General features: G+C 33.3%; 1 protein-coding gene across 1 annotated transcript in view; it reads right to left on the bottom strand.

Moving 5' to 3' along the window:
• Positions 1-21,413, bottom strand: part of LOC145335507 (protein unc-13 homolog 4B-like) — a 122,719-nt gene that overhangs the window by 5,504 nt on the left and 95,802 nt on the right. The window contains exons 33-45 of the mRNA XM_080181288.1: positions 20,199-20,259; positions 19,450-19,531; positions 16,051-16,109; positions 15,487-15,582; positions 15,121-15,198; positions 12,297-12,406; positions 11,840-11,961; positions 6,561-6,624; positions 6,182-6,230; positions 5,991-6,067; positions 5,414-5,511; positions 5,066-5,116; positions 4,705-4,775 (exon numbers count right to left, since the gene is read on the bottom strand). Coding sequence (XP_080037414.1) covers positions 4,705-4,775; positions 5,066-5,116; positions 5,414-5,511; positions 5,991-6,067; positions 6,182-6,230; positions 6,561-6,624; positions 11,840-11,961; positions 12,297-12,406; positions 15,121-15,198; positions 15,487-15,582; positions 16,051-16,109; positions 19,450-19,531; positions 20,199-20,259 — 1,018 coding nt within the window. The remainder of the gene's footprint in view (positions 1-4,704; positions 4,776-5,065; positions 5,117-5,413; positions 5,512-5,990; positions 6,068-6,181; positions 6,231-6,560; positions 6,625-11,839; positions 11,962-12,296; positions 12,407-15,120; positions 15,199-15,486; positions 15,583-16,050; positions 16,110-19,449; positions 19,532-20,198; positions 20,260-21,413) is intronic.

The raw sequence follows: 21,413 nt of genomic DNA, 5'->3' as shown, positions 1-21,413 counted from the left end.
AAGAAACAGACGTTACTGGAAAATGTCTTATGAAGATTACCTAAACCAAAAAACTTCCAGAAAAATATACATACATATATATTTGTTAGCATTAAATATCTGCTCCATAACTGACTTTGTCCGCTGGCAAACGGGCGCAGTCCTTATAGTTAGAAAATAATACTTTCTTCGTATTTATAGATTAAACCTAGTGCAATATACTATGGATTATATACAATCACTAGTCGCCGGAAGGAAAAAGCAGTTTTTTGAAAGGGGCTATCTGAGATTATTACAGATTCTGATATATGTAACATATATAGACTAATGAAAAATGCAAAAAACGAAATCAAAAGCGTTCCTTCGGGAAAAAGATTTTAGCTATTTTTAACCTAAAATTCACATTGGCAAGCCTGCAAAAAGTATACAGACATTTTAAAAATGGCATTGCTCAGCACCTAGAAGTTGTAGAAAAATGCTACGCATACCATTGGAAAGCTCATAACCTCTAGTTTTCATATTGGTATATAACGTTTTTGTATAATTATTAGTTTTGAGCTATCCTCTGAAGTATACACAAGTTTTAAAAATGCAGTTTTTTCTTGAGAATTTTAAGTTTGTACTTGTTACACAAACCTTTTTTAGATTATAATACTTAGCATCTTGAAGTTATAATTATTATTAGTTATATAATTATTTATATAGGTAAAATTTTATATTTTGGGTACTTTCAATTTTAGCTTAATTATAAATTGTCTTTGGAATGTGTATAGTTTGTAGTAAGAACCAAGGAGGGAGGGGGGGAGTTTATACACTTATAGGAAATGAAATTCAGTATAAATTTTTGCCCTGGATGTTTTTGGGCTTGTTGTTATAGTTATTAACCTTATTTGTAAAATCTCTTATATGATTAAATCTACCAGGAAAACTTTAAAAATTGAATTTTGGCACTTTTCTTCCAGGGGCTAGTGGGTTAAAAAAGCCCCCAAAACACTAAAATCTAAGGTCTGAGCATATTTTTTGAGATATTAAGCCAATTTTTTTAATGTAAACCTTTTTTTACATAATTATTCATTTTGTCACTTTCCTTCTTGGGGTTAGTAGGATATAACACCCCCCAAAACACTAAAATTTAAGGCTTGAGCTTATTTTTAGAGATATATTAAGATGTTTTTTTTTAATTTAGAATTTATTCTCCTAATTAAGATAAGTAGCCACTAAAGATTTTTTTTTGGCACTTTCCTTCTTGGGCTAGTGGGGTAAAACAACCCCTAAAGCATTAAAATTATATCTCAGTATCATATTTTGCCCTGGCTGTTTGGACTTGTTGTTATAGTTATCAAATGATTCTTTTTTATTTTTTTCTTATAAGATTGGATCTACTTTTAAAGCTTTAAAAATTAAATTTTGGCACTTTTCTTTAGGGGCTTTTGGGGTAAAAAAGCCCCTAAAACACTAAAATTGTAAATAATGAGATTATTTTTATAAATATCAAGCTAGTTTTTTAATGTAAACATTTTCACATAATTGAACTAAGTAGTCACTAAAGATTTCATTCTGGCACTTTCCTTCTAGTGTCTAGTGGGGTAAAACACCCCCCAAAATACAAATATTATGAGTTCTGAGCTTATTTCACATAATGAAAAAAAATATTTAGTCCTTGAAAGCCTAATTGAAATCTATTGATTTGAAAAAAAGTATTCATTAACAAAATCAGCCCAATATTTTTAAAAATAAGTTTTAGTAGTTTTGGAGCAGTTTTATCCCACTAGTCCATAGAAGGAAAATGCCAAACTTAAGTTTTACTGGTAGTTTAATCATATAAGAGATTTTACAATGATCAGGTTTTATAACTATAACAACAAGCCCAAACATCCAGAGCAAAATGTTATACTGAATTTCATTGCCTTTAAGTGTATAAACTCTCCTTCTCACCTTGGATCTTATAAGTTTACAATGGGGGGGGGGGGGGTGTTTCACCCCACTATCCCTTAGAAAGAAAGTGTTTAAACTAGCCCCTAGAAGAAAAGTGCCAAAATTAAATTTTTAAAGTTTTACTGGTAGATTTAATCATATAAGAGATTTTACAAAAAGGTTAATAACTAACAACAAGCCCAAAAACATCCAGGGCAAAAATTTATACTGAATTTCATTTCCTATAAGTGTATAAACTCCCCCTCCCCCCCCCCTCCCTCCTTGGTTCTTACTACAAACTGTACACATTTCAAAGACAATTTGTAATTAAGCTAAAATTGAAAGTACCCAAAATATAAAATTTTACCTATATAAAATAATTATATAACTGATAATAATTATAACTCCTAGGTGCTAAGTAATATAATCTAAAAACGGTTTGTGTAACAAGTATCAAACTTAAAATTCTCAAGAAAAAACTGCATTTTAAAAACTTGTGTATACTTCAGAGGATAGCTCAAAAACTAAAAATAGTACAAAAACGTTATATACCAATATGAAAACTAGAGATTATGAGCTTTCCATTGGTATGTGTAGCATTTTTCTACCACTTCTAGGTGCTAAGCAATGACATGTTTAAAAAGTGTTTATATTTTTTATACAGGCTTGCCAATGTGAATTTTAGGTTAAAAATAGCTAAAATCTTTTTCCCGGATTTTCTCCCAAGAAGGAACGCTTTTGATTTCGTTTTTTGCATTTTTCATTAGTCTATATATGTATATATCAGAATCTGTAATAATCTCAGATAGCCCCTTTCAAAAAACTGCTTTTTCCTTTCGGCGACTAGTGCAATACTAGATTAGTTGGGGATTCTCACTTAAGAAATTGCGAGAGTAATGTACTTTTTATCCTTCAATTTTTCTATAAATATATTCCTCTTGACACTCCGAAAAGAGGTTAAAGTTAATTTTTATGCATAAAGAATGTTTTTTAAAGAAAAAAAAAACCTTAAGCCTAAGATTTCAAAATTTAATAATAAAAAATAATATTGGGTTTTAACCCTTACAGATCGGGGGGGGGGGGGTCATATTGACCCCCCCCCCTCTGTTTTTTCAATGTCATTTTTTTTGTAGGTAAGATAGAGAGTTGTGACTTCATGACTTTTTAAGTTTAGTAATTATACGTCGGCAAGAGTTGATCTTATAAGGATATCTGGTCTGTGTCGGTCGTGGCGTCCGGTCAAAGTCGGTTAGGTGGAACCAAATTTAGAAAAAATTCGGTGCTTGCTTACATGTGAAGACCGGAGCACCGAAAAACCCCCCCCCCCGCTTAGTTTTGACAAAAATCAAAAATAAGGGGGGGGTAGTTTTTTAATGTCTGGAAAACGGCAAGGAGGAAAAAAGCAAAGCAAGGCAAAGAATTAACCCCCCCCTTAATTTCGAAGAAAATCAAAAATAAGGGGGGGGTAGTTTTTTCACGCCAGAAAGTTGAGTGAGGTAAATCAAGAAAATCCAGTATACCAGAGGGGAAACCTTATTACAGGGATATTCATGTTTTGGGGCTTAATTTCCTTATTTATTGACTTTGGCCAGTAAAAGGTTTTAATTTTGCGCAAAATTAAAACCTTTTACTGGCCAAAGTCAATAAATAAGGAAATTAAGCCCCAAAACATGAATATCCCTGTAATAAGGTTTCCCCTCTGGTATACTGGATTTACTTGATTTACCTCACTCAACTTTCTGGCGTGTTGTACAGTGAAAAAACTACCCCCCCCTTATTTTTGATTTTCTTCAAAATTAAGGGGGGGGTTAATTCTTTGCCTTGCGGTGCTTTTTGCCTCCTTGCCGTTTTCCAGACATTAAAAAACTACCCCCCCCTTATTTTTGATTTTTGTCAAAACTAAGCGGGGGGGGGGGTTTTCGGTGCTCCAGTCTACCACATGTAAGCAAGTACCAAAAATTCTAAATAAATCTTAATTTCTACATCATGACTTTTGTTTATAAGGTAGAAACCTAAAATTTTTTTGGTGAATACTTAGATATCAATGACCCTGAGTGTTATGACCGTTTGACCGCTCCCTGACCGACTTTATGACCGATTTTTGTCCGGCTTTTACTACAGACATATATCATGAATATCATGGCTTCTATTACAGCTAGAGGCCTAAAATTTTTTTTGGTAAATCCTTGAGCAACAGTAAACAGATAAAAATATTAATTGGCGCCGCCAACCGCCGTTTTACCGCCGTAACCGCCGAAAATGGCGGTTTCCGTTATTTGCCGTTTTTCGGCGATGATCTGAAAAAGTATTTTTTTTGTTATGAAAAATAAAAGTTCGTCCTAAAATTTGGTCATTCTAGCTGCAAAATTGGCCGCTCTACAGCTGTTTTAATATTTAGCGGCTGGCCGCTAAAAAGCGGCTAAGGAGCAGTCTGACCGCTATGACTAGAAAAAAGTAATTTTCTCTAAAAATACACATGAACCACCAGAAAAAAAATTTATGTCTCTAACTGTAACAGGAGCCGAGATAGAGGGGGGGGTCAATATGACCCCCCCCCCCCCCCCCCCCCCCCCGATCTATTAAGGTGGGAATAGGGGCCCGATCTGTAAGGGTTAATGAAATGAAATATCAAATGTCTTGTCAAGGTCAAATAAGCATAATTGAGAACAAAAGGGTGTCAGTAATAGCCCTCTATCTTATACACACAAAAAAAAATAGACAAACCTGTGAGAGGACGTTATACACACCCCCTCCCCACTCCTACGACCCCCCCTCCCTATATTAATTGAGATTTTTAAGTAAATTTTTTACCTGTAATTCTTGTAATGGAAGGAAAGCTTCTCCTAGAAAGAAACCTTGTCCCATCAAACCACGGTCCTTCACTATAATACAGATAGATTAGTTGGGATTTCAGTTAAAGTGTATATTGAGCACTGAACCCCCACATATAGTCTTGAAACAGATTGAAAATAAGTATGAGATAGTTTTTTTCTTTGCTTGTGGCCCTAACCCTGCGGGCCCTTTATTATCCAGCACCCGATATAGCCTAGCTTAGCCAAGTAAAATAAAATTTCAGATGAAACAAAGATACCAAAATATTTATATCATTTGATATAAATAATTAGTTAAAAATCTAAAATAAAGCTGAAAAAATAGAAACAATAAAAAATACCTAATATTTGTAGATAGGCATCTTTACATCTTTCACTCGCGTTCTGTAGCACTGAACAAATAAGTTTTTAAAATATTTTTCACTGGTTTCATATTAAAATACCTTTATAGATTTTTAAATTTGATATCTTACTTTACACCATAAAAAAGTAAGATAAGCTTTTAGTCTTTAAAACTGTCGCTAGTGGCTTGGCCGCTTGCAACTAGAGGTACTGCATAAGACGTTTTTAGACTAATTTATTTTAAATTTTTTAAGTCTTTGGATGTTTTAAGATATATTTCCTCTCCCACCACCCCCTGTTAAATATAGATGCTTGGAGGCGCAGCTTTTAATAATTATTACACCTACCTAGGTCGAACTTTTCATCATACAGAGGGAACAGTGTTCCTCTGAGCGTGCGTGTTCGTAACTTGGGCACATCCGTAAATTTAGATTCGGGCACTAGTCTGAAACAATATACATCTTCAGTAGTGAAGCAACTATATATTTAACTTTGTCTGTTCGCAATTTGTCTGTAATTTGGGCAGTTTGGAATAGCCCTATGGACTTCAAACGTGGCATGGGGAAATCTGCCACGGTTGGGTCCAATTTAGAGAGTGTAGTAATGATAGAACAAATATAATATTTTCTTGATTTTCATGATTTAAAGTACAATATGTAAAATATTGAAAGAAAACGATCTCTATAATCATGTCTTAACTTTTAAGCCTTGTTTTGAGTCTGGGCTATGTGCAGTTGTACCTACCTCAAACTGATGCATAGATCAGCCTGGTTTTGAGTTTGTGCTGTGTGTACTTGTACTTACCTCAAGCTCTTGTATAGGTCAGCCTGGTTTTGAATTTGTGCTGTGTGTAGTTGTACTTACCTCAAGCTAATGTATGGGTAAGCCTGGTTTTGTGTTTGACCTGTGTGTAGTTGTACTTACCTCAAGCTAATGTATGGGTCAGCCTGGTTTTGAGTTTGTGCTGTATGTAGTTGTACTTGGGCACTCTGGACTTGCACCTAAAAGTAACAACAAATATAGGGTAGCTTTTTTATTGGTAAACGGATTTACTCGGCTGCTACTTAAGCTTTTTTTTAGATTATTAGATCCAGTTGTAAGGAAATTTATTTCACCTTTAAACTTGAAAATTTAGATTTGACCCAGTCTAGCTGTCGTTGCGACCTAAAATAGAAAAGAACAAAACATTAAAATTGATTAGTAATTATAAACTGTTACAGCTATTATCAGTATCTAAAATATTGTCTTTGATAATAACTGTAAACCCTCCACACCCTCTGCCTCAATTATAGAAAAAAATGAAAGTATGGGAAAAGGGTATTTTTTCTCAGGTAGAAGCCTGAACCTGTATTGCTCTAACCCTATGTGACTACCCAATGAAACCTAAAATTACCTTCCTCTTATCTTAATTATTTTCTTTTCTAAATAAGGGGAGCCGGAGGGGGTCTTGTATTGGACTAGACACTTAAAGGAAAACTGGCGGATATAGAATACCTGGACATATTCATATTAGATCTGGCTCTTAACTTCTTGTTCATTCGGGATGCACCAATTGTACCTGAACAAATTATGTATTTTATTTTTCGTAGAAAATTGTCTGCAATGCCATACAATATGTTTTTTTTCATTTTAAATGTGGCTCAGAATTGATTCAATCTAATAGAAATCAACCGGATTCAGAGCCATTTTAGAAATGCTTTATAGAATTGATTGAGAAACCTGTTAGAAAAATCACCTAGTGGCCAGGGGTGAAGCCACTAGTTGATATGAAAAGTACGACACAACCATTCTACATTAGTGTAGTACAATATAATAAATTTATCCTTTATCTTACAAGTATCATTCAAGGATAAAGGGATATAAATATAAATTGGTACTTTTCTTCAAATTAAGTGTCTATCAAGCACTTCTATTCACCCCTAACCCCCCCCCCCCCTTATTTTTCCTAAACCTATAGAGCTCCATAACTCTACAGGATCTTTACCTTTCTTCTATAACTCTTTGGGGCTACCCAGTGGCGTGCGAACCGAAGGGGGCATTTGGGGCAATCGCCCCCCCCCCCCTAGCGACCAAAACGCCCCCCCCTGCCCCCCCCCCCTAGCCACCGCCCCCCCTGCCCCCCCTGCCCCCCCCTAAATGTTGAAAAATGCCCCATTTTGCACCCCCCTGGTCAACAAAAATGCCCCTTTTTGCCCCCTACCCTACAAAAAACAAAACTATCCCAGTTTCCAAAAAAAATCAAGAAATACTCAAAAAAAAAATTTTTGCGCTTCGCGCCAAACATACAGTTACTATTCATTTAACCTTACCAAATTTTTTAATTATTGTAGAAATTAGGTTATAATCTTTTTTCACTGAACATAACAAACCAGGTAATAGGAAGTATTTTATTTGGTATAATATAAACTTTTTACCAAAGAAATTTTGTACATCCCCAATGATGATACACAAAATTACCCCTTATAAAGATTACAATTAGTGGATGAAATGTATGGAAACTCGACTATATTAACCAACAAATCAAAATTCCATTAAAGTCCCCAAAGTTGTTGAGCCAACAAATAAGAAAATTTTATATGAATTATTTGGGATTAGTGTAATAAATAGCCCAAAACCCCTCCTTCCCTGCATATTTGAAGAAAAAAAACTGCGCTTCGCGCACTTCCAAATGGTTTCTGCTTCTTATCACATGCATATATATTTTGTTTTTATTTCTATAAAAACATTTGTAAACAACAAATATTTAATCAAAAAGTTATTTTATATAAAAAAGAAACAGCGTTGATATTTATCTAAGCCTTTTTCTCAACACTGTATGTCTGTCTAAATGAATAACTATATATGATGTCATATTATTTTCAGGATAAGTTTATAATTTTTTTTGTTTACATACCCTTACAAAAAGACATGTTTTTTATGGCAATTTTCATTAAAAACCCTTAAAAATTAACAGAGTTTTAAAGTGCCATTTAAAGAGGGTAGGATATGTTGATATAACTTTTTAGGTTCTCTATAATTCACTATGGCTGTTAGTACGTAATGCTAAGGGGGAAATGTGATTTTTTCAACTGCAATTAAAGATAGAAGGTTAAAACTTAATGTTAACATTTCCATCATTATGGAGTATAATTAACTATTAAAAATTCATGGATATTGGACTGCTTTTCAGGAAGTTTTGGGCTATTTTTGTATATTTTAAATTTCGGGTATAGTCCCTTTTGTGACATTGCCTCTTAAGGTGCATTTCGTCGTATTTTCACAGTAGCTTTTCCCCTATTTATAGCTCCTGCGGGGCCAATTGCCTAACCCTGCGGGGAAATCACCTGACCTAACTTAACCTAGAATAACCTATTAAAAGCTACTATGAAAATACAACGAAATGCCCCTTAAGAGGCGTTGCCACAAAAGAGACTATACCCCAAAGTTTTCCATATTTCTAAGAGATTTTTATATCTGTAGATTAAAGGACAAGTAATTTTTTTTTATTTTTTACATAGTTCTTTATATCTTTGGTTTTTATGGTACAATAAATTTTTTTGTGAATTATAATATTAAAAAAAAATAAAATTTCTTGCTGTCTCGAGCATCCAGTATGTAATTTACTTTGACTGTCATCACACAATATGCAGGAAAAAGGATTTGTGACTTTTTCTACCTAAAATATATATTTATTTCAACAGATGCTCTTTAAATCTACTTGTCTGTATTCTTATTAATGATTTTTTGTGCTTTGCTACTTAAAGATGTTGTCATCCTTGTTGTCATACAATAAAGAAATATTTAAAATCAGTTTTACATATTAGGTTAATTTTTGGTAAATTATTTCTAAAATGAGTGTTTTTATCTCCTCCCCCCCCAAATTTTTTTTTAATGGGGTTATTCATCCTTCCTGCTGAAATTTTATAACATCCCCTTCCACCCATAAAAAATGTTTTGTGGTGGGGGGGGGGGGGGAGGTTAAATTATATTATGTACTTTTTTTTCGAAGATGCTTTTTAGCTCCCTTCTCTTTGGTCATTGCAGGGTTGGGAGAAGGGATGGGGGAGAAGAGATGGGGGGGGGGAGAGAGGGGATATAAACGGGAAATAGGGATGGGGGAAGGGATGGGGAAGAAGGAATAAGGACTAGAAGGCCCATAATCAAATAATCCCTCCACTTAAAACGCCCTTATTTAAAACTAGCGGCTACGCCCCTAGAGGCCTCTAGTGGCACTTTGAATGTTTTTTTTTATTTAAAATATCTAATTACAGAAATAATTGGTTTATGTTTCGTTGGAGTCTCTTTTTCGAGAGGGGTAATTTTTTTCTAGGGGCGATTTCTCCTGATATGGTGGTGGTACCCTCCCCCAAAATAGTTATAAACCTTCCCGGGACTTATGAGAAGCTACCCTGTTAAGGAGAACCCGATCGGTTCAGCGGTTAGAGAGATCCTTCGCTACAAACAGACAAACACACAAACAAACAGACAGACATCGTTCTACTTTGTATTATAGATTAGTATATATAATCAAAATGCCCCCCCCTAAAGCAAAGTGCCCCCCCGGGGCACTTTGATTTAGAGGGGGGGGGGCAAAATATTAAAAAATCTTCAAAATGCCCCTCCCTAGACAAAGTGCTTCGCACGCCGCTGGGGCTACCTTCTACCCAATACAACCTAACCTAATCTGACCTAGAGTTAAAAAACACCTCCACCCTTAATTTCAATTTTTTGAAAGGAAAACAAAATAGATATAAGTATATTCCACTTCAGTAGTATTGGCGGGAAACGACTAAATGTTTAATTTAGGTACTTTTATCATTTATGGATTGGTTGCTTAAGACTAGCAGAAGTCCAAAGACTAACACATGAAAAACTACAGAACATAATTCTCACTTTATTTTGAATAAATTGTGTTGTGAGGGTTCGAGCTCAACTAGGTACTTTAGGGGAAACCGCCGCTGCGATACAAAAATTACTTGAAAAACCAAGTATGTATTACTATATCCAAGAGTAAAATAAATATCTTTTCTGCTTTACTGCCTAACATGGAGATAAATATTTCAAAAAACATTTAGGTATGGTCAAGGCATTGGACGATAGATTGAATAATCCTCAATGATGATAAACTAAATTACCCCCTTTGTAAAACAAATTAGTTTAAAAATTTGGACAAACTAGTTTGAAAGCAACCAATCAAAATTATATAAAAGTTTTTTAGAGTCAATGAAAATAAGATAACATGTTCATAAAACTTTAGGTACCAGGTATTTCCCCCTTCCTCCCCATGACTACAAGTTATTTACCCCATTACATATATCTCCTTGTCTGTTCAAAAACCTGGTGTGTTAGGTTAAGTACCACCCATTAGACAACCTTTGTTTGCACAATCTTTGCCTTGCAGTCCTAACTGTGCTTGGTTATGCGTTGTGCCTTTTTTTGACCCTAGCATTCCCTCCTACTTTAACTATGTCGCGCACCTGACATACCAGCATTACTAACCATTTTTAACGTCTTTAGTTATAACGTGGTGTTAAGTCGATTTTCGAACCTAACACCACCATAACGACGAGGGAATGTGCTACGTGTTGAGCCACGGTCACTGGTTAATGATATACCCTAACATTAATTCCTGTCAATGTTATCAAAGGCAGCTCTAGCTCACTCAAGCTCTAGCTTTAGAACATTTAATTTTCCTCCAAGGAGTTTTATAATTCCCCCATTACAATTTTATCTAGAAAATCCAGTTAGGATGTTGCAACAATAATTCAAAAAATAATTATGTCCATAAGCAGAGTGCATATAAAAGAGGATACATTTAAAAACTGTTGGCCAAAGTATCCTGAATGACGTCATATTAGAGTAATGGATTATTCTAATATCCATTTATCCCCTTTTTCGGGTATAGTCTCTTTCATGGCAACGCCTCTTAAGGGGTGATTCGTCGTATTTTTGAAATGGCTTTTAATAGGTTTTTTTTTAGGTTAGGTTAAATTATAAAAAGTTATCAGTTGAAAAGTTTGGACACTTCGAGTTTAAACCAACCAACTAATAAGTGGACTTGTTTGTTAAACTTTGAGATTAAATGCGGTAAATAGAAACAGAATTTAACATAAAAATCTGCTAAATTAAAACCAGTTTTTTTGCTGGTTTGATACCCCATAACATAATATATATCTAGAGAACAAAGAGAGTTTAGTATAAAAGAGAAATGACATTTAAAACAAGAATGATTTTATTTGTAGTTGGGAACATAATTTACATATTTAAATAGAATTAAGTATACACCTATGAAGGGAAAGGACATTGGGAGGTTTAAATATTGTTACACAATGATTAAAAAAAATGACATTCATTGGTTTAAAACTTCATGTACTTTTATTAAATCTTAACTGGTTGCTACAAATTAGGAGTATCCAAATTTTTCAACCAATAATTAAACCAGTATTTTTATATATCCTTATTAAGTATGCTGTATGTCAATTTATCGTCCATAGTCTTAAATTACAGTTTTCACTAAAAATTCAAACAGCAAATATTTATTACACAAATAATTCGGGAATAGTCCCCTTCGTAACATCGCCCTATAAGGGGCGATTCGTCGTATTTTTAAAATGGCTTTTTATAGGTTATTTTAGGTTGGGTTAGGTTATATTGGGTTAGGTTGTTGTCCCAACAGGGTTAGGTAATTGGCCCCGCAGGGGCTAGAAATAGGATGAAAGCTACAGTTAAAAATACGAAGAATCGCCCCATAAAGTGCAATATTACGAAAGGGACTATACCCAATAATTCTTTACCTCTATGTATTTCTGGTGGGCGTAGTTCACTTGCATTTAGAATTTCCACCCTCAAATGTTGATTTAGTAGCTGAACTTTGAGAGCTACCCGACCGTTGGCGTAATCGTCCACCTGGAGGCTTCTAAACAAATAGGGATGATTATATTCAAAATAATAATAAAATCTTTTAAAATACTACACTATTTTCAAAAATCAATTTGATGTTAAATTTTCCCTCAAAGCGTCTAGCGAGTACATAACTCCACCCACTCCCAAAGTTTTTGAAAATAAATTTAAAACAAGAGAAGGGTAGTTTTTATTAAGCCTAGTTCCAACAAGGGGTCCTAACCCTGCAGACTTTCACAAAATCCCTGTATTCTAACCTAAAGTGAAAAAAAAATACATCCCTCCCTTATTTTTTTTTAAATAGGGTTGTTGTTGTTCAATTCACTTTGAGATAAACCACACAAGTTTTACCTTTGATAATTCAACCTGGTTCCATAATACTTTGCAATCAGATCAGCTGTTGAGGATGCGTACAGTTGCAGCATCCCCCGCATCTTCTCCAACATTTCATCTTGCGGAGCCTTAAAAATAAAAATTGCATCATCCGTAAATTATGTTTTTAAACAGCCTGACAGGCGTTTAATATTAGTAAAAAATGAAATAACTCCATAATATAACAGCTTTAATAGATATAGAAATGAAATTTTATCATTAAATTAATTTATTAGATTCTTTTATTTTAAATTAAATGTCATTTATTATGTAGATTGTTTTGTACCCTGACTTCAGCCAACACCAAATGGCGGTTTCCGTTATTTGCCGTTTTTCGGCGATGATCAGAAAAAGTAATTTTTTTGTTATGAAAAATAAAAGTTCGTCCTAAAATTTGGTCATCCTAGCTGCAAAATTGGCCGCTCTACAGCTGTTTTAAAATTTAGCGGCTAAGGAGCTTTGACTGCTATGACTAGAAAAAGTAATTTTCTCTAAAAATACACATGAACCACCAGAAAAAAAATTTTACGTCTTTATCTGTACCAGGAGCCGAGATAGAGGGGGGGGGGCTCTGTGAGCCCCCCTCCCCCCCGATCTATTAAGGTGGGAATTGGGGCCCGATCTGTAAGGGATAAGAATAGAACACGGAAAGTAATAAAAAATTTGGACGGAAAAATTTAATTTAAATTTTTATCATTCTTGTAAATGAATTTTAAAATTCTTTTAAAGTGAAGACTAATATTTTAAGTGTATTATGCTTCTTGCTATTTAACATTTCTTAAGGTAAAAAGAAAATTTTAATAATTCCAAGGATAAAAAATCCAAAAAGTAAAGCCCAACAAATTACTTTTTTAAAATATATTGTTAAAGCAACCAACATGCTAAGTTTGAATTTGATAGGAAAGGTATAACATGCATAAATTTACGACAATAGCAATTATCAGTGACGAACCGACACCCCGTGAGGGTTAAGTTGTATGTCTATAATGCGGCCTAGTGATGATAAACAAAATTAACCCTTATGCAGATTAAGATTAGTGATTGATTAGTTTGAATACTACTTTTTTCGAACCAACTAATAAAAATTCAATAAAAGTTCCCAAAGCTTGTTGGCTAACGAATTAGATGAAGTGAATATAAAGTTTGAGTAAAAATGTAAATTATAGTCCCAAGTTCCCTCCCTCCCTCCCTGGTTAATCTGCATTAGAGCAAGATGTTACCAGCTAAGAATACTTTAACTTTTTTCATGGAGAAAGAATACAGAAAATTATCTACGTATTTATTCTATATCCAGATTTTAAAAATAAAATATATTTTCCCTTAAAGTACCTTGTTGAGCCCAATACCCCCTTGTTGACCTCCATTTTCTTTTTTCGTTTTTATCTTCCTTTGGGTCATGTTAGGTTAGGTTATAGATCACCACAGGTTTAGGTCCTGCGGGGTTGGGTTCTCCACTCGGTTAGGCAAAAGGGAAAACATACCATCAGCCCCCACCCCCCCCCCAATCCATTATTTAATGTTTTTCTTAAAAAATAAAGGAGAGGATATTGCAACAGGTACTATGAAGGAAAGCACCAAAAGAACGCATAATTTGCATCAAATGAGCAATAAAGACTCCCAGCCCAGACATAGGTCGTGCAATCAAAGGGTTGATTGTCTGCAGAAGCTAAGTAATTAATGTCTGGGGACCTACTAAAAAAGAATGGTTCGTTGTAATCAACCGTCCCAAGAGGTATTACTCAAATCACAGTTGTACTTGTTTCAATGTTCTTCTTTATCCGCTTATTTCTGTTTTCTTTAACATTACTCACATTATACAATGTACAGGTTTAAAATATTAAACAAGTTCTTTTTACGTTAGCTTAAACTTTTAAACAAGGCAGGATTCGTTCCCAAAATAGCATAAATCCTGCGTATTGCCTATGCAAGACTAACCATAAATTATTTTTTGCTAGAAATTAATGACACACAGAATAATGGAAGCATTTCTTTATAGAAAACTAGCGGAAGTGTCCCTAGAGACCTCTAGGGACACTTCAGGTATAACGTATGCGAGAGTGGTTTAAGTGAATCTTGGACAAAGTAACTTCGGACAAAGTAGCTTCAGGACAAAGGAGCTTCAGGACAAAGTAGCTTCAGGACAAAGTAGCTTCGGACAAAGTAGCTTCGGGGAAAGTAGCCTCCACTGTTAATAAAGGTCATGGCCGCAGCGCTCGGCCCCCTGGCCTGCCTAGCAGCGGACGCTCGGCCCCCTAGCCTATAATCTTATCTAACCTAACCTAAAATTTGTAAAAACATCATTTTAAAAATTGTAAAAACAATATTAAAAATTGTAAAAATCAACCAACCACTTTTTGTAAAATCCACGAAATTCCAAACCACCTATGTATTAACAGTTGAGGAATATTTTGCTTAAATAAATGTCCTGAGGCTAACATAGATTAGGTTAGGTTATAGGCTAGGGGGCCGAGCGCCCGCGGCTAGGCAGGCCAGGGGGCCGAGCGCTGCGGCCAGGACCTTTATTACTATTTGAGAATAATTTTTCTTAAGAAGCTACTTTTCTTAAGTAAATGTCCTGAAGCTACTTTGTCCTGAAGCTACTTTGTCCGAAGCTACTTTGTCCAAGATCCGTTTAAGTCGACCCTACACTTTCAATTTAAGATTTAAAATCAAATAGTAGTTAAACCAATTTTTTGTAGAGAGGTTATTTATTTCTGAACCGACATATCTTAAGATTGTGAGATCCTAAGCTACAGACAAACATCCTGTTACTTTTATGTAACAATTGTATTCGTTGACTTACCCTGTCTCCATAGAAGAAATTTTCAAGAATCTTTAAAATATCACACAAAGTTCTGAAGTAACTGGGTGGCTTGCGCGCCTAAATATAGAATTTCATGTTAAATATTCTTGTTTTGAAAAACCAGAAAAGTAATAGGATTCATTTATATTATAAATTAAAAAAAAACCTATTTACATATCAGACTAGCGGCTACGCCCCTAGAGGCACTTAAGATGGAAGGAAAGGAAAGTTGCCACCCTTCAAGTTTTAAAGAAAAGTACAAAACAGAGGCAAAAAACCTTTAGGCGTTCTTTTATAATGCTATACCCCCCTCTCTTTGAATGTGGTTAAAATTAGTTGAAACTTTACTCGCTAGATGTCACTTACCTCAATACAATGGTAAATAGTATTTTCTAGAGACTGGGCTGAACATTCCCAAATTACGGACAGAATTCTTTCAAAATTTCTATCTGTTAGGTTTTCCTAAAATAAAAAAATAGAATATTAGAAACTTATTTGGTGTGATTAATAGAAATAAACTTGTTTGTTTCCTTACAAATTTTGATTATACTTGAAACCTAATTTAGGAAAGGCCAAATATATTTTTTTTAGGAGATCAACCGAATTGTTTTAATAATTTATTTAGAAAGTAGTCGTAAAAGAACTACTCATGATAACTAGATTAGTGGTGGACAATCGGTTAGAGCTACTTTGTAGAGTAGCTGCACTGTAAAAAAAAAGCAACGTGCATTTAATGGACTTACAGACTTTCTTGAAATGATTTCAGAGTTGCTACGCTTTATTATACTTTATAGCAGTATTCTAAGAACCAGTACGTTTGAAATCGAGAGAACAATGCTAACATACCTACACAAACAATATAATATATCCGTTACGAAAAGAGCCTAAATATAGAAAGGCCTCGCTTTAAAAAGAATAAAATGAACTTACCTTCAATAGAATAAGATTTTCGTCCAAGTATTTGAGTAGAGTATCTTCACAGTCTTTCCCTAAAATATACACATTTTACAGAAAAACAAACAAACGAACGTTAACATATATAGATTGGCAGCGCCTTCACATCATAAGAAATTAAACAAAAAAACATTGAATATCTGTTTAATTGAATACAGAGTACAATTTATTTGGAAGTAGTATTTAAAAAAATATTAAACACTATATTTAGGTCAAACCTACAAATATTATAATAATATTTCATTTTGGCAAATAGACTAAGCTTAACTAAGGATCTTAAGGAATAAGGAATGATAAATTGATACATATCTTTTATGAACCAAAATATCTTGCTATAGATCAAAGTTATTGGTTGAAAAGTTTAGTCACTAATAGTTTGATTTAAACAATCAAAATGTAATAAAAGTACCCAACGTTTTTTAAACAACCAGAGTAATTTACAGTACACAGTCTACTCCAACCCTGAAGCTTAATCTAAAAAAATTCCTCCTTAGGTAAAATATTTTTTAGGAGGGAGGAGAAAGGATTGTAGATTTATTTAATCGTCAATATACTTCTTATCATCCGTGACAAATACGATAGAAATAAAGATTAATTATACATCTGATATAGAGTAATTAATTCAATAAACCTCTCTAAGCCTTACAGGATTCAGGCATGCTATATAAAATTGTTGGATTTTGTTATTAACTTGTGTTTAGCCCTTTATATATTTAAAAGACATAATTAAGAAAAAGAATAACCTAAAACCATACCAGAAGCTAAAGCTTCCATAAAGACTAAAAAGAAGGAGGGTTGATAAAGAAAAATTCTCATGAGAGGTTGGAGTTACCTATTATCCCCCCAAAAAATAAACCTTCTTTGAACCTATAAGAATCTCCACTTTAAAGTTGAACCATTAAGGTTAGGAAATTAGCGAGTTCCTCCTACACTACATACAGACATACATCCTGTTACTATAAATATTCTATGTTAATTAGTTTATTTATTTTTTCCTCGTGTATCTTTTCTATATTAGTGTGAGGTAAATATTCAGGATTATGTGAGCTTGGTGTCGTCAGCTTCCAGCTAAATAATTTAAACAGACAGAAATTCATGCTATTATATTTTATTCGTTCAATGTTCAAATATTAATTTTATTTATCATCATTAGAGATATATATAGAGAGGGTCATATTTTGATGTAGTTCAGTAATGTTAGGTGCAAGCTTCCAGTCAACTGGTAAAACTGTTCTTAATTATGACTTTAATTATACTATGCATTTGGCCAAAATTAAGAACAGTATGACCCAATTAGCGCATTTGACTGGCATCTTACACCCAACTTTACGGAATTACGCGAAAAAAATACACTTTTTATTGTGCTTAATACTGATTGCCTAGATTTGGAGTAAAAAGTTCATTTTCTCTTGAAGCAATTATTTTTTTATTACAAATTGATATTTGCTATCTTGTAAAACCAACTAGATTGTGGGAATAGTCCATGTGAGTGAACGAACCAGTAAATTTAGTCTATTAGATTAAGCAAAGCTTCTCTGCGTGTGTGTGTGTGTGTGTGTGTGTGTGGGTATGTGTGTTATTGCAGCAACTAAATTACTGCAAACTTATATTTGAAATAAAATTAATAAATACATAGGACAATGGCAAATATATAAATCTTTTTAGTAGCAAAGCTACTTTATGATATTAAATGTCCGTCTGTATGTATGTCTGAAACGTTTTGGGGGAAACGTGTTTCTCTAGGCTCCATTTCAAGATAGACGCGTAGAATTTTAAGGGATGATAAAGTTCACTTTCTTCATTTTTTCACCAAATTCTATTTAGTTTCGTCAATTACATGGGGTGCTAGATGGATTCCTATATTTTTTTTTAAGTTTTCATGATTTTCTCAACTCCAAATCAATATAGACGGCTGCAATTTTAAGGAATCGAATAAGTTCATTATTTGCATTCTTATATTTAGTTTCATTGAGATTGGCTTATTGGTTGGGGTGCTAGTTCGATTCCTAGATTTTTAAGTTTTCGTGATTTTCTCGACTCCTATTCAAGATATACGGCCCAAATAAATTCAGGGATTTAAAAAGTTCACATTTTACATATCCCCACAAAGTTTCAGTAAGATTTGCTTATCCGTTGGGGTGCTAGATCGATTTCTAGATTTTAACATTCTAATTTATATAAGGTTTTTACGATTTATTTTAGTTTAATGTTTATTTTCTATGACAATGCTCTATAGTTCATATTTTCCTGGATGTCCATCCATAATTTTTGAGCTTCGCTTTTTAGGGAGTTGTCATCCTTGTTTTCATTATATATACCTCTCTGTGGACAGAATGCAAATTAGTCTTAGCAATATTGTAGAAGCTCCGTATTTTTCAAAAGCGAAGCTTTTCTACATTAATGGTTACTTCATGTAAAGCTTTAATACTTTGATTAAGGCATGTTAGAATGTTCCTATTGATAAAAATAAGGTACTTTTAGAAGGTATAACAACAAAATTATCATAAACATTATGAAAGATTGTTTGATGTCAAAACTATCCTATTAATTCAATTGATACAAGGCATCTCTATGATGTCGATCAAATTCTAAAAATGTAAGATGGTGGAAGTTAACTATTTTGGATTTTGTCATCCGTGTTCTGTATTTGTTTATCTCTCTGACCAGAATATAAATTAGTCTACACAAATTTTCTAGCAAACTTATAATAAACATGTATTCATATAAATTTTCGTTATTTTTAGATTTATTCCATTAACATTTATGTAAGGTAGTTAAATTTTTAATTGGGTTAATTTAAAACTTAATTAGGTTTAAATATGATGGTTATAGATAGAAACAATAAAGTTAAAGGGAGAGTGGTTGTAACAATGGCTAGGCATCCATGACGCAAAACAGCTATTTTGTACCTTATTATGTCACAGCTCAGCTGTTTTTACCTCTGATATCACTCTCGGTGACATCATTAAAACGGGGTGCTGCCACTTTTACCACTAGCAAAAGTACAGCCACTGTGTTTTTGACAAAAATTGACATTAAAACAGCTGTTTTATTTATTGTATATAACATCAGTACTCAGTTGTTCTTACCTACATCAGTAAAACGACAAGCACATCTGTCGAGAATATCTCTGGTTTAATAGCGCCATTTTGTTTGTAATCAGCTTTTTTATACCACTCATGTAACTCTCTACATGCGACTTCCTAATCAGCTGTTTTATTTTATATCAATGATATCACAACTCATATTTTCTTACCTGTGTATGTGACTGACAAGGCAAGCACATAAATTGAGAAAATGACTTATGACTGGCGCCATTTTGTTTTTTATCAGCTGTCATTCTCAACTATGACATCACCAATAAGCTGTTATTACCTGTATATGTAACACGGCAAGCACATTTATTGAGAAAATCACTGATGACAGGCGCCATTTTCTCCCCTACATCCTCAAGAATCTAAATCAAATAAAACATGTTGATGATTTATGCCTGGAAAATAGAATGAGGCAGGTTTCCAGTTGTTTAGTAGTTTAGAGTGTATTTGCTGTTTTATAAAATTACAAAATTGTAAGCACACTAAAAGTACTAAAAGAGAGGTAAAGTTTAATTACTGCAGAACAAATGTTTCACAAGATTTATCTTACTGTGTAATTACAATTTAGCTCCTCGAAAAATAATTTTTCCTTATTTTCTTTTTATAACTAGTGACAACGCTCCTAGAGGCCAGCAGGGGCACTTAGGGGAAAGTAAGAAACTACACTTTTGATTTTAAGTTTTAAAGTGAAAAGGGTACTTTACCTCTAAGTGCCTATCGAGCAATAAAAATTCCCCCTCATTTTTTAGTAACATTCAAAGTAAGGGAGATAATTTTTCTATTTTTTTTCTATGTTAACTCTTTGCGGAGGGCTCTAACTCTGCGTGGCCTATAGCTCCATTACATAGCCATAACCTTGCGGGTTTACCAGTACCTAATATAATCTTACCTAACCTTTCCTACATTAATAAACAAACAAACACAAACCTACCAAACACTTCCATTTTTTCCAATCATTTGAAAATAAGGGGACGGGTATTCTGTGCTTGACAAGGCACTTTGAGGGAAACCACCTTGAAATAATGTTACCTCTAAAATTTTGTTTTCAACATTCTCCATAGCATTTTGTACCAGAGTTTTCAGCGTGCGCCTAAAATAATAGGAACAATGTGAATTTTCTCGGCTGCTATTCAAGTTAGATGACTGAATTTTTGTGAAAGGATTCGATATCGACATTAAGAGATATAAGTTTTCCGGAATTGTAATGTAGGGAGTAGATTTGAAATCTGCATCAAATTTTAAGGATTTTTTTATAAAATTCGTTTTTTGTATAATTCTTTATCAAAAAGCGGAAATACAAATTAAGTTAATTAATTTTGGCATCCGTGATTGGTGGATTTAAAAAATCTGCGCTCTGATTGGATGTCGTACATCATTCAACCAATTAGAGCGCAGGTAGTTTAAAATCCACCTATCCTATTGGTCAAAATTAATTAACTTAAAATGTATTTTCGCTTTTAGATAAAGAATTTTACAAAAAACGAATTTTATAAAAAAAATCCTTAAAATTTGATGCAGATTTCAAATCTACTCCCTACATTAAAATTCCGGAAAACTTATATCTCTTAATCGACATCCAAAATTTGTGATAATTTGTACGCTGTTCCTGCTTTGTAAATTTGTATTTTTTTAGTAAAGTCAGGTTTTTATTATTTGGCGTAGAAGAGTGTAACTAACCTAAAATTTCCTCTACGAAAAGTTTTTTTTCTATTATAAAGAAAAATTAAAAAGAACATTTCTTTTTAAAAATAAATAAAATATTTACTGAATTCTTTTAATTTTGTTGACTTTTTTATTAAATTCTCTTTCATTCTGTTATTAAAATTTATTCAAATTCCATGTAATTTAATTTTTCTAAAACCGAGACTACTCTTTAATTAGAGCATTGCTTCCTATATTATTAGTTACAATGAGTCAAAAGCGAAGCATCTCTATAACTAAGTTTTAAAATAAAGTATTTCCATATAAACATCCTGTATATAAGAATTTTTGGATGAATTTTCGTACAAACTTTTACATAATTTTTAATACTAAATGCGTTGTTTATCTATATTATTATTTATTTGTATGTCTGACCGTCAGATTTATTTAGCTTTGCCTTTATGAATGTTGACATCCTTATTTACCTTTAAATAAAAACCATAATTATCAATTTATTTTATTTAGATAATTTTTTATAAAATCTCTTGTAAAATCAAATTTTGCTCAAATCTAATTAAAGCATTTGTTGACTAAAGCGTCATA

Source organism: Acartia tonsa, chromosome 13 (assembly GCF_053477335.1).
Source record: "Acartia tonsa isolate MP-2025a chromosome 13, ASM5347733v1, whole genome shotgun sequence".
Lineage (NCBI taxonomy): Eukaryota > Metazoa > Arthropoda > Copepoda > Calanoida > Acartiidae > Acartia > Acartia tonsa.
The sequence above is the reverse complement of the archived record's forward strand: the minus strand, read 5'-3'. Positions and strand labels throughout refer to the sequence as shown.